Source organism: Solea solea, chromosome 13 (genome assembly GCF_958295425.1).
Source record: "Solea solea chromosome 13, fSolSol10.1, whole genome shotgun sequence".
NCBI classification, from domain to species: domain Eukaryota; kingdom Metazoa; phylum Chordata; class Actinopteri; order Pleuronectiformes; family Soleidae; genus Solea; species Solea solea.
This window is the reverse complement of record NC_081146.1, coordinates 15,646,616-15,659,309: the sequence shown is the minus strand read 5'-3', so window position 1 is coordinate 15,659,309 and position 12,694 is coordinate 15,646,616. Positions and strand designations below refer to the sequence as shown.

At 41.0% G+C, this 12,694-nt stretch overlaps 1 protein-coding gene across 3 annotated transcripts in view; it reads left to right on the top strand.

Moving 5' to 3' along the window:
• The window catches only part of triob (trio Rho guanine nucleotide exchange factor b), a 98,849-nt gene that overhangs the window by 57,084 nt on the left and 29,071 nt on the right, over positions 1-12,694 (top strand). For all 3 annotated transcript variants that reach the window (XM_058646948.1, XM_058646949.1, XM_058646950.1), the window contains 12 exons: positions 417-591; positions 4,535-4,730; positions 5,861-6,027; positions 8,155-8,274; positions 9,051-9,149; positions 9,267-9,359; positions 9,705-9,854; positions 9,951-10,065; positions 10,238-10,353; positions 11,514-11,636; positions 11,980-12,174; positions 12,484-12,599. In XM_058646948.1, the coding sequence (XP_058502931.1) occupies positions 417-591; positions 4,535-4,730; positions 5,861-6,027; positions 8,155-8,274; positions 9,051-9,149; positions 9,267-9,359; positions 9,705-9,854; positions 9,951-10,065; positions 10,238-10,353; positions 11,514-11,636; positions 11,980-12,174; positions 12,484-12,599 (1,665 nt within the window). The remainder of the gene's footprint in view (positions 1-416; positions 592-4,534; positions 4,731-5,860; positions 6,028-8,154; positions 8,275-9,050; positions 9,150-9,266; positions 9,360-9,704; positions 9,855-9,950; positions 10,066-10,237; positions 10,354-11,513; positions 11,637-11,979; positions 12,175-12,483; positions 12,600-12,694) is intronic.

Genomic DNA, 12,694 nt, shown 5'->3' with positions numbered 1-12,694 from the left:
ATATTTACAGTATAAACAAGGATGGAACTATTTTATATGTATATTGCACTTATGTAAAGTATATTATATATATATATGTATATATATATATACATATATATATATATATATATATTTATATTATATATATTGCACGTGGGATGAGTAACCTGTTACTTGTGGTCTACTGAGAGCAGGGCTTGTTGTACAGTCTAACCGCTAATGACGGATGTACAACATTAGCACATATAACCAAATTCAAAGTATTATTCAGAGGGGGACTATGTTTTTTTGAAGCCCTTGGCCTCAATAATTTGACTTGCGTGACTGTAAAGTACTAGGCTACAAATCCTCAAACTATAAGGCAAATGATGATTTTCTTCCACTTCCTTTTGGATGCCTTCAACCACTGCACCTGTGTTTGTGTTTCCCTATAGAGACTCGGCCATCTCGAGCAACAAGACTCCACACAACAGCTCCATGGCTCACATCGAGAGTGTGCTGCAGCAGCTGGATGAGGCTCAGGGCCAGATGGAGGAGCTGTTCCAGGAAAGGAAGATCAAACTGGAGCTCTTCCTCCAGCTCCGCATCTTTGAAAGAGATGCCATTGATGTGAGTAGGCGGGAGATTGAAGAGGCTTGTCTGTGTGTTGTGTGTATGTCTGTGTGTGTGTGTGTGTGTGTGTGTGTGTGTGTGTGTGTGTGTGTGTATAGGATGCATATTTATTTTTTGTGCAATCCTGCAGTGGAAATTTGGGAGAGTTAAAGATGGTAAAAAGATTCATGCAGTTAAAAGAGCAAGAAAACAATTTTAATTTTGCATTGAGGGAAGACACATTTGTATTAGAAGGTGCAGTTACTCATGAGTGAATAGATTAACTGCTGATAATGCACACTTTTTATATGGTTTTTATATCTTTACAGAGTTTGAGGAGGAGTTATGCTAACTATGGCTCTGGTACGCCATTCAACCATATTTTTTTTAGATACGCCTAAAAATCCTGAACCGTGTAATGTTATAAAATATAGTCTTGTTGAGAGGATCCACTGCTGCAAAGCTGGGTTGAATCCACAGTGTTAAGTTCCACTTGATGCATTGAATGAACTGACTCATTCCCATTTTTCTCTAATCAGTGTCCAGTCCCACCGACCGTATCGCTGATATCTTAATGTCCCACTATGCCAGCAAGTTATTTCCTCACTTGGTGCTCAGATACGTTGATTCCCCATTACAAATGTTTTTTGGTCACCCTTGTGATATTTATCATCGTCATTAAAATGACATTTGCTGAGTCAAACTATGTTAACTATGTCAATTAGATTCAGTCATTTTAGAGGCAAAGCTTATAGAGCAGAGATGCAGACTTACATTCATTGATAAAGTAAGTAAAAAGAGGAGGGTTATGAAAGGTAATTGCTGCTGACATAGTGAGCCTGTGGTGCATGAGTAAAACTCTGTGTCTCTGTAAATGGTTTTTCAGCAGTGATCACGGTAACACAGTACCACAGTACCCCTGGAGTACATACCTGTTACGCTCCATGAAATTGATTTGAATGCACAAACTCCAGTTCTGAAACCTGACTGTGATGCCCGGCATCTTGTATTTGCTCTATTTTCTTTCGGTTACTTGTATCAACAAGGAGCTTTTTGTGGGGTTTGCATGATTTCCTTGTGTGTGCGTGGGTTTTCTCTGGGTACTTTGGCTTCCTCCCATAGTCGAAACACATGCAGATTGTTAATAAATGTAGACTCTGAAGTAATCGTGGTGTTTCTGTTTGTTGGCCCTGTGGTAGTCTGGAGACTGGAGTCCAGTGCCCTCTCACCCCATGTCAGCTGGGATTGGCTCCAGCTCCCCAAGCAACACTTAAACGGATACGTGGAGCAGAATGAATGAATGAATGTTTCTCTTATCACCCAGCACATTCACTCTCCTATTGGTTGCAAATGACAACTATATTTGTCTGCACCAAGTGCCTTCAAGGTACAGCCTTTGCTTTGGAGGAGATAACACCGATAGACAGCCTCCTTGTAGATGTAATATGTGAATATAAGCACAACTGAAGATGATATATGATCCACTTTATTATACGGTATGGTGTTGTGTTACAAGTTGGCCTTTTGCGTGAATTCCACACCACTTTATGCCAATAGATAGCATGCCACAATTTTAAGGAGTTGTTTGAGTTTATACTGTGGAGCCTGAAATACCTGTCTTAAATTAGTTGTGTGTGTTCTTGTATTTGTGGCTTTATGAGGACCAGAAATTGTATAAACCATACAGAGGACATTTTGTGAAAGTGAGGATATTTTGGCTGGTCCTCACATCTCTAAAGGGATTTATGAGGGTTAAAACCTGGTTTTAGGGCTAGGGTTAGAGTTGGGTTTAGGTTAGGGTTAGGGTAAAGGTTAGTGTTAAGTACTTAGTTGTGATGGGTAAGGTTAGGGCAAGGGGTTAGGGAACGCATTATGTCTATGAGGGTCCTCACTATGAATGAAGCACAAACGTGTGTGTGTGTTAGGTCAGGGAAAGGTAGTGAATCTGCTCATCACTCATGTTGAACATCAAACGAAGACTAACGCCCTCACGCGTTTACAGGATTCATATGACACAGTGCTCAAGCATGAAGATGGGTGTAGGAGGCATTTGTTGCCCTCCACACCCTCCACACACACACACACACACCATGACACTCCCTCCTGGCTTAACTGGGGGTGTGTGTCTGAGGTGAGGGCGGGAGTTTAGGTGAGGCATATGCTCGTCTTACAGTGCTTTCTTCTCTGGTGATGAGCTGTGTATCCCTGCACACCACTGAGAAAACAAACACATATGTAGTCAAAGAGGAGTCTCGTCTCCTCCATTAGTTGGAAGTCAAAGGAAATGGTCTTCGTGCACACGGAGGGCATTTTACTCAACTGTAAGCGGAGAGGAGAGCATAGTGGAGATGAGCGCATGGTAAGTGTCTACTTTGTTGCCACATGTGGAAAAGGGCTCATAGTGTCATAGATATTTTTATTTATTTATTATTTTGATAGGATTTGTGTTGTCTCTGTGCAGAGACAAATGCACAGTATTGCATTATACATCAAGTCCTGGTGTATAAAGTTGCAAAGAAAACAATTTTTTTGTATCTAGAGAGAGAGAAGAATGTTTTTATTGCGAAATAGATTCATCTTAGGTTTTGTATAAACACATTCTCTCAGAGGCTGCAGAGCACAGAGAACTTTCCTTTTATGAAATAGACATTTCTATATTGTTTTCTCTGTAGTTTCATTGTTGCTTTGAATAACCGATAAGCCTTGGAATAAACCTAGCTCGAGACACAAACAATTTCCTCATGTAGAGACTATTTCTTCACTTGCATCAATCATGGTTAAAGGAGACACTCTGCAATCTGCCTGTTTTCTAGGTTTAGGTATTTTTGGAATTACTTGCATCTTCCTGGCATTTTGAGTTTCTGTTAAAATTCCTGAGATGAGAGAAGAGGTGACTTAATGAATATGGAGCAAGTGGGAGAAGAAGATACAAAGTAACAAAGACAAGTTCTTCTCTGATAGTTCACATATTGTTAAATCTGTACTTTGCCTGCATTAGTGCAATAGTACAGGTTCATTTTTCAATGTCTTTCTACCACATACTTAATTGTTCCAACATCATACATTAAACCTTCATCTGAAGCATTCTTGATTTCCAACATACAGTATGTCAACTGTGTCAGTTCAAATCTGAAGAAGTACCTGAGAATTTGAGGAAATTAAAAGTTGCTTAGTCTAGTCTTTAGGAATCACCCATGTGACATTTTTTATCATCATCATTTTTGGCACAGGTTGTTGCAAATGAGCAAACACTGATTTGACGGTGCTGTGCAAACTCCCATGACAAACAGAGCAAACCAGGTAACAGGGAGGCGTCATTACAGTCTCTGAACAAGTATACTCATAGAAAAGTCATTTATTTGAGTAATACCTGTTTATTAAGTCATTCACTTTCAATAATACCCTCTGCAGTACTGTTAAATAGAGGCCTATTTATCAGTATGTGACAGGTAGTTCTATTAATTCCAGTTGCCTCAGGGAAAAAGGTGAATACATTCAGTTTTTTGGGGGGGGTTTAAAAAAAAAAAGGGAAAGAGACTGGGCTGGATGTTGTTCAGATCATGGTGCTCATATTATCATGATTCAGTCTGCGTGGGCAGTTGGAGACAAGCACTGACATCTCAGTGCAGCTGCTTAACCAGCAGTGTGTTGTGTTATCCTTTATTATGACAGACAGTGTTGGATTACAGGAATTACTATAAACTGTCTGACTTGCTATTCAGTTATTTTCTTAATCATGTGGCTAATTAAATGCCTGTACTATTTTATTTATTATTAATTTATCTTGCTGTGCTTTACACTCAATTTGCTTCATTTACAATTTAATTGTGCCCCTAAATCCTGGGTGAAATTCACTCATTCACTTGTTTTTATAATCCTCAAACTAATTGAACAGCATCATTTATTTCTTGGGCTTATTTTTTATTTATTTATTTTCTTTATCCTCACGGCTCCCTCTCAGATCATCTCAGACCTGGAGTCATGGAACGAGGAGCTGTCGCAGCAGATGAGTGATTTTGACACAGAAGACCTGACACTGGCTGAGCAGAGGCTGCAGCATCATGCAGACAAGGCGCTCACCATGAACAACCTCACCTTTGACGTCATCCACCAGGGACAAGAGCTGCTGCAGTATGTCACAGAGGTGCAGGCCTCAGGTAAGTGAGGGAACACTATTTTTATTTATTATTAGAGATGGGACGTAACCACTTGTATGTGTCCGATACTAATATTGATATACTGATATATAACTCGATATTGGTCAGATTTTTGACCTTTTATGAACGTATGAAGCCCGGTAACAACACGTTTGTGCTGCGTCATGTCAAAGACACAATTCTTCAGCTGTGGAACAAATATTTTTCTCCCTAAAAAGAATTCAACTTGCTGATTTTATTAACATTTTTACAGTATGTGCATTGTATGGGCATGTGATATATCGGATTTTTAGATTTTATATCCAATCCAGTTTTTCATCCCTAATAATTATTCCGTCACAGAATTTAAATGCACCACACACATATGAATACATGCATAGGTTACTTACTGTATATCTCTAAATGAATCTGTTGATGTGATGTGTTGACCAAATAGCATACATGAGAAAGAATGAGTCCCATCAATAAATAAGATAATTACAAAAAAAGAAAATTCCTGTATAGTAAGCGTGTGGAAAAGGTTGCTATATCCAGAAACACAGCTGATACAAGCCAACCCCTCCTGTCTGTGCTCTCATCAAAACACTCAAAAGCTGGAGCGAGTGCTGGACGTCCATTGACAGGTTCATTGACACTAACTCGACTAACTAGAGCAGTGAGAGAGTAAATACCTGGAAGCTGGACAAAAAAATAAAGATAGCAGGCGGCAACAAAAGACACGTCTACTTTGTCCAAGAAGATTTTGTCTCTCATTTATCAAGTAAAACTGCTCATGCACCAGACTCATACCTGCTTTGTTATTGCAGTGTTTCACAGTGACACAACGCAAATCTAGCTGGCGCAATGCAAAAAATCTGGCTCTGCAGTCGGCCACCGAAGCCGTCTGCTACTGGAAGAAACATGGCTCAATTAGTGAGGACATACATGCGAGAGCTACCTGTGCAGCTGGTCTTACCATGACAATAACTTACTAGTCTTCAAGTCTAGTAGACAACACAGATACTGCAAAATACAGGACTAAAATTGTGAGCAAGGGCCAGCAAATCATAAGCTATGATAAAAGCTATTTATAAAGAGAACAATTTGGCAAAACAAAAAACTTCATTTGTGATGTCTTGAAATGTGTGCAGGTGTGGAGCTGTTATGCGACAGAGATGTGGACATGGCCACTCGAGTCCAGGACCTGCTGGAATTCCTCCATGAGAAGCAGCAGGAGTTGGATCTGGCAGCAGAGCAGCACCGGAGACACCTGGAGCAGTGTGTCCAGTTAAGACATTTACAGGCTGAGGTCAAACAGGTATGTACGACCTGGGGAAAAAGTAAAAGGAGGAAAGGACAACAGGGCGTAAATAAAAGAAAGTTATAAAGGACCTATTTACTTATTATTCTCTGAAAATGTGGGTGTTTTTTTTAAATCAGGGGAGTGGAAAAAAACTTAAAGCACATTTAAATATTAGGACTATGGAGAGTTAAGAACTAAGGAGGAAGATTACCTACTGGATGTTGCTTTCTTTTGTCGAGGTTGACAGAGGTCAAACTGACATATATTGTTCCATGACTGTAACAGTAAAGTGTGGTGAAGCAGTAAGACAGCTACAGTATGTTCTGTCTGTACAGGAGCATGGGCAAGTGACTCATCCAGTGTCAACAGCCACACTCCTTCCTTTTCCTTTGCTCTTTCCTTTGCTCTCTCTCTCTCTCTCATGGTATTTAATCTGATTTTATCAGCCTCCAACTTTTGGGGAGAAGACAGATTGATGCGGGGCAGTAGATTTTGAGCTGAGGTTCACCGAGAAAGTGAGATGAACAGGAACTCGGGATTACAGCAGAAACATGGACTGGAGAAAAAACAGGATTTTATGGAAAATACATTTCTCAGCTTATCATCATGTCATGTCATCATTGTATTTATTTAGTAGTCGAATATGATCACAACGTTTCTAACACATCCTTCTGATAATGATAACGAAACTGTGAGCCAAAACAAGGTTTGTTGTCATAGTGATGTGGCTGAAAACAACTATTCTGTGCCTTAGAGTTAAAGCTGCAGTGTGCACCTTTTGCTTATTTGTTGATGTGAGCAGAAACAGTGTCACATGAATTATATGCTTTGTCCTTCATTGAAATTCAGGTTAATTCTTAATCTCATTTGTCGCCATTTATCTAGTAATCGTTTATTTACTAGAGTTTATACTCAAACCTTCTCAAAGCTTTACGCGCACAAGATCTAAGCATCGCTTTACTGAGAAACACAGAGAGCGTTGTGCCGAGTTTAATCGGCATCACGTGAACTCATTAGACACTACGGTTTTAACTAAACACTGTTTATTAATGTTGGCAAACGCTTAAGACTGAAATTATTCCCAAAATATTATTCCTGCAGCAAAACATTTCCGAGGAAGCCCTGATTAAAACAGATCTGACTAATGAGGGTGTGATGCCATAGTGTTATTTTTATTCCTCTGCCCACAGAGCGGCAGTGTTACAAATGCAGATAGCGTCTGTTACAGCAACCTACAGTCTGCTAATAGTGGTTTATCAATCCCCAAGTAGAAATTGTTGGTGTGTTTCCTTGTGTCTCGACAGCTGCTCGTTTATGTCTGTCACTGGCAGCGCTGGAGAATGAGGGATATAAGTCAACGTAAAAAGTACAGTACTGCAGATGACATATTGCGTAAATCAAACCGTACTCTATGCCATGTCAGTGAGTCATATGTGCGCTCATTAATGCTGATGCTGCTGCTGCTGATTGTTCAGCATATTTGAGTCACACATCTCTGATATTCAGCAGCCGACACTCATGCATGTCTCGCCTCGGGCCATTGAAAGCGCAGTGGAAACGTTAGCCCCGTCGAGTGCTGTTGAAACACAACAGTTGGAGCGCGGCTTGCATCATCGCTTTTATAGCCGAGCTGCAACTGCACCTCTGCCTCGTCTCCCACCTAACAGACGTGCAGGCTGAGTCAGAGGAAGAGCCGGGTGTCTTTCAGAGATAACTACAAGCAGCAAGTAGTGTTAAATTAACCTTTACTTTACCATGAAGTCCCTTGAGATTTAAGATATTTTAGAGGGAGGATAGAAGATAAATTGTATTTTTTATAGACCGAGGAAGCAATAAAGATATATACGAAAAAGATAATCCCATGGAGTGCAGGATACTCTTGCAAGTGATAAGTACATTTTTTAATTGATTGAATCCAACTCACACACACACTGAAAATCTTTGTATTTGGCTGTCGGTCATAAGATAGAGCAGGTCATCTTCCAACTGGAACGTTGGACGTTTGATCCCCAGCTCCTTTAGTCTACGTGCTGACGTGTTCATGGTGGTGTGTGAATAGGTCATTTGCAAAACTGTAAAGTAAAGCAACTTCCACTGGTCATCAAGACTTTGTGTGTGTGTGTGTGTGTGTGTGTGTTGTAGGTGCTGGGATGGATCCGTAATGGAGAGTCCATGCTGAATGCTGGTCTGATCACAGCCAGTTCGCTTCAAGAAGCCGAACAACTGCAGAAGGAACATGAACAATTCCAACATGCAATAGAGGTAAAATGTTTTTCCCCCCTCTTCCTTCTTGTTTCCTATCGACTCATTTCCTCTCGCTAAATTCATCCTCTCTCTCTCTCTCTCTCCTCGCATCGTTTACCACTTTTGGACCTGTGCTGCTTCATCGCGCTTCCTTCTTAAGTCTTAACACTTTTCAGGTTCACGTCTGCATGCAGTGTACCTCCTCCCTCCTTATCATAAGGTGCACATGAAATGGAATCATGTATAACTGCGTCGCTGCCTCTCTCTTTCGTCTTTCTGCGTCCTTGTTCGTCTTTATTTCCTCTTTACCACAGATTAGCTGGGGTGCATTTTCTTTGAACTCTTGTCAGCCCGAGCTCATTTTGAATGCAAGCTGCTACCTGACCTACTTCTGCGGCGCTCACATGGACACAGATCCAGAAGGAAGCTGTGTTTTATGATTTTTTTTTCTTACCTCAAACTGGAACTTTAACACCCGTGCCATTACTGACAGGAAATCCTTTACTCATCTTTTATTTCCTGTTGTTCATCATCACTTAAGTGCAGGAATCAAAAGCCTTTTTCACAAAAATTACCGGTCTTTTTCTTTCTTACACCAAAGCAATCTTTGACAAGGCTCCAATCAGACGCTTCCACCTTTTATTGAATCTCTCCTCTGTTGCCACAAACTACCTAACTGCTCTGCAGGGGCTAATGGGAGCTGGGATTGTATTTTTGACTCAATCATTTTGATGTAGAAGTTCATAAAGAATTTCATTTTTTTCTCTTTTAACCCAACTTTATACCATATGCAGAAAACACATCAGAGTGCACTGCAGGTGCAGCAGAAGGCGGAGGCCTTACTCCAGGCCAACCACTATGATATGGACATGATCAGAGAATGTGCAGAAAAGGTACGATTCAACACATCACCAAAAAAAAACCAACCCAAGGATATCAGGGATGACAGTGCGGTAGCTTGATAAAGATGGAAGTGGCAAAAATGGATTTGTTTTGTTTGATTTTCGAAGGTGGCCGACCATTGGCAGCAGCTGATGCTGAAGATGGAGGACAGGCTCAAGCTGGTTAATGCTTCTGTGGCCTTCTACAAGACCTCTGAGCAGGTTTGTGTCTGTGTGTTCTTGTATTTGTTCACAGCTTGATCCAAATGAGGCAGAACCTCATTTCTGAAGAGCTGGTTTAATGTGTAAAGTTTGAATTGTGGTTTGGTTAAGATTAGGATTTACTGGTTAGTGGTTAAGGTGAGGTATAACAGTTTGTTTAGGTTGTCCAAATGAATGGACGTCAATGCAGACTCCTAGGAAGTGAAGCTGTTGAAACATGTTGATGTTGTGTTACATGATGAGACTCAAATTCTTCACAGTCACAGAGTGCAGTTGCATTGGTTTGCATGAAAGTCGGTGTTTGGTGTCACAGCAGTTCTATGTTCGGTGTTATACATGTTTCAGGTGTGCAGTGTGCTGGAAAGCCTGGAGCAGGAGTACAAGAGAGAAGAAGACTGGTGTGGCGGTGCTGATAAACTGGGCCCTAACAGTGAGTCCGACCATGTCACTCCCATGATCAGCAAACATCTGGAGCAGAAAGAGGCCTTCCTCAAGGTGAGACAGACAAAAATATGACAATATTTACAAAATATATGAAAAGACATGAAATCTTGAGTCAATAATGTCTGTTGTCATTCTGCGTACTTACAGGCCTGTACGTTAGCCAGGCGTAACGCCGATGTCTTCCTGAAGTACCTGCACAGAAACAGTGTCAACATGCCCGGCATGTTGTCCCATGTCAAAGCTCCAGAGACTCAGGTTAAGAGTAAGTGAACGAGTATCATCTTCATCATTTCTGCATCACATCATTATTACACTTCATTAAAAAAAAAAAAATTCCATTCATAATTTCTTCATTTATTCTTTGAATTATGAATAAAGGTTGCTTGTGTGTTACTGTATCATTCTGACGTACAGTAAACATGTTGTTTACTCAGATATCTTGAATGAGCTGCTGCAGAGAGAGAACAGAGTGCTCCACTTCTGGACCATGAGGAAACGGAGGCTGGACCAGTGCCAGCAATATGTGGTGTTTGAACGCAGCGCCAAACAGGTGTGTGCTTGATTATGTGTGTCTCTGTGTTCCGGTTTGTATTCTGTCAGATGTGTCAGTAAAAAAAGAAATGACTGGATCCTGTTTGAACTGAACTAAACCAGCAGCTTTACTTCTCTCCGTTATCGTACAGCTGTGACTTCCGCCTTTCTATGTTTTTTTTTTTAAATAAAATGTGCAGTCTGTTTTCTCAGTAATGATACGTTTCGAATGTAAATCGTGATGTCAGCTGGCAGACGTTTACAACAAAGACGGGCTTTAAGACAGCCGTCATTATGTGGCACAGTAAACTTAAACACTACGTTTGTTACAGAGCGTTGCCCAAACATATGTTTCCAGACATTAAACTTGTCCCTCCGGCAGTGCTGAACATTTCAACCTCTAGAATTATTTTCTTTGTTTTAGACAAAGCAAGAGATTCAAGTGACACAAGGGTGGAAGGTCAAGTCATGGGAACACGCAGTCTTTTTTTCAATGAAACGAGACGTAGAAGAGACATTGTTCTATGATATGAGGACCTGTGAGATGGGTTTGAGTTTTGATATTACTGTAGCAGCCAGGAACTCTCAAGAATGATATTATAATTATTATGATAATGAAAATCTTTTCAATTTGGTGACAGTGACGCTTCCTAGCCCTCACCTCACCACATCAAAGACTGTTTAAATACAATAAACATGGCTCCCCCTTGTGGTCTTTGGATAGCACAGCCCAGGCCATACAGCAAGGTGCTTAACCAGTAACAGCAGATGACATCATAGGCATGGACGTATTTTTTTTCTGTACTTTAAGTACTGGGTCCAAATAATTCCTGGTGTCACGAGACAATTCAAAATAAATTGAGAAAGTAAACTGAAGATGTGGTGAGATGTTTAATTTATCTTTCAAAATAAAAGGTTTAAAGTGAATTTCACTGAATAAGATTGGGAACATTATAGGTTTCTGTACCATGGAACATTAACATCAGTACAAATCTAAAGACGAAGGTAAGTTTTCACAGATAAACAACACGTTGGCTGTGATTGTATTGACCGTGAATTCATAACAAGGGAGTTATTATGCCCCGACCAGGTCATCATACTTTATTATGTTATTTAAGACTTTCTAAAGTCCCTGTAGTGTAAATGTCCTCACTTGTGATTGGTTGTTTTTGTGTTTAGGCCCTGGAGTGGATCCATGACACTGGGGAGTTTTACCTGTCCACACACACATCTACAGGCTCCAGTATTCACCACACACAGGAGCTGTTGAAGGAGCATGAAGAATTCCAGATCACAGCTAAGGTATGTGTGTGTGTTTGTATGTTTTCTTGCTGATCTGTCTATGCGAGTAACATTGTGCCAGTTAAGCTGCTGCTCGTGTGTGTGTGTGTGTGTCCTGTGCCTCACTGTGAGGCCCATTCCCTGGGCAGTGTATTGTCCAGGTTCCTCTTTGCTGTGTCACTGTTATTGTGTTAGAGAACAAGCTTTTGTGTCCATCAAGCAACACCCTGGTTCCTAACACACACTCTCTCTCTCTCTCACACACACACACTCCCTCTGCCTCTCTCTTACCCACCTTTCCTCTGCTGTCATTGCCTCTCTGTGGTCGCATCTATCTTCTCACTGAATGTCTTTCTATTGACAGCAAACCAAAGAGAGGGTAAAGCTGTTGATCCAGCTGGCGGATGGGTTTTGTGACAAGGGGCACGCCCATGCCCTGGAGATAAAGAAATGGGTGTCCTCAGTGGACAAGCGCTACAGGGACTTCTCTCTCCGCATGGACAAATATCGAACCTGCCTGGAAACGGCGCTTGGCATTTCCTCCGACTCAAACAAGGCTGTGAGTAAAAATCAAAGGGATCTCTATTTTATGATCAAAAAGCCTAAAGTAACCCATGAGTATTGTGAAAATGATCTGGCTCAGGTTAGAGTAATAATTGTTATGTGATGAATATCTGCACTGCAATCGTAGTTTTAAAAGTGTGAGAGTCAGCGCCAGGTTGTCGGATGAAGGATCACCATCCTCGTCTGTTAATTCTAACGAGCTGGTGCTAAGAGACATCAAATACCCCATGCATTGACGTGCTAACTGCTGATATAACATGTCTGTTATGTGCCACATAAAAGCCTCTGTCGCCTGTGTTTGCAGAGTAAAGACCTGCAATTGGACATCATTCCAGCCAGTGCTCCCGGGTCAGAGGTCAAGTTAAGGGATGCTGCCCACGAACTCAACGAGGAGAAGAGGAAATCAGCACGAAGGAAAGAGTAAGTCCAGCAGACGTGTGTCTTCTTCATCACAGTTTTTTCTCTTTAGTCATTTCTCAGCAGACATATGAAAACATGTCATTTTTCACTCTTCA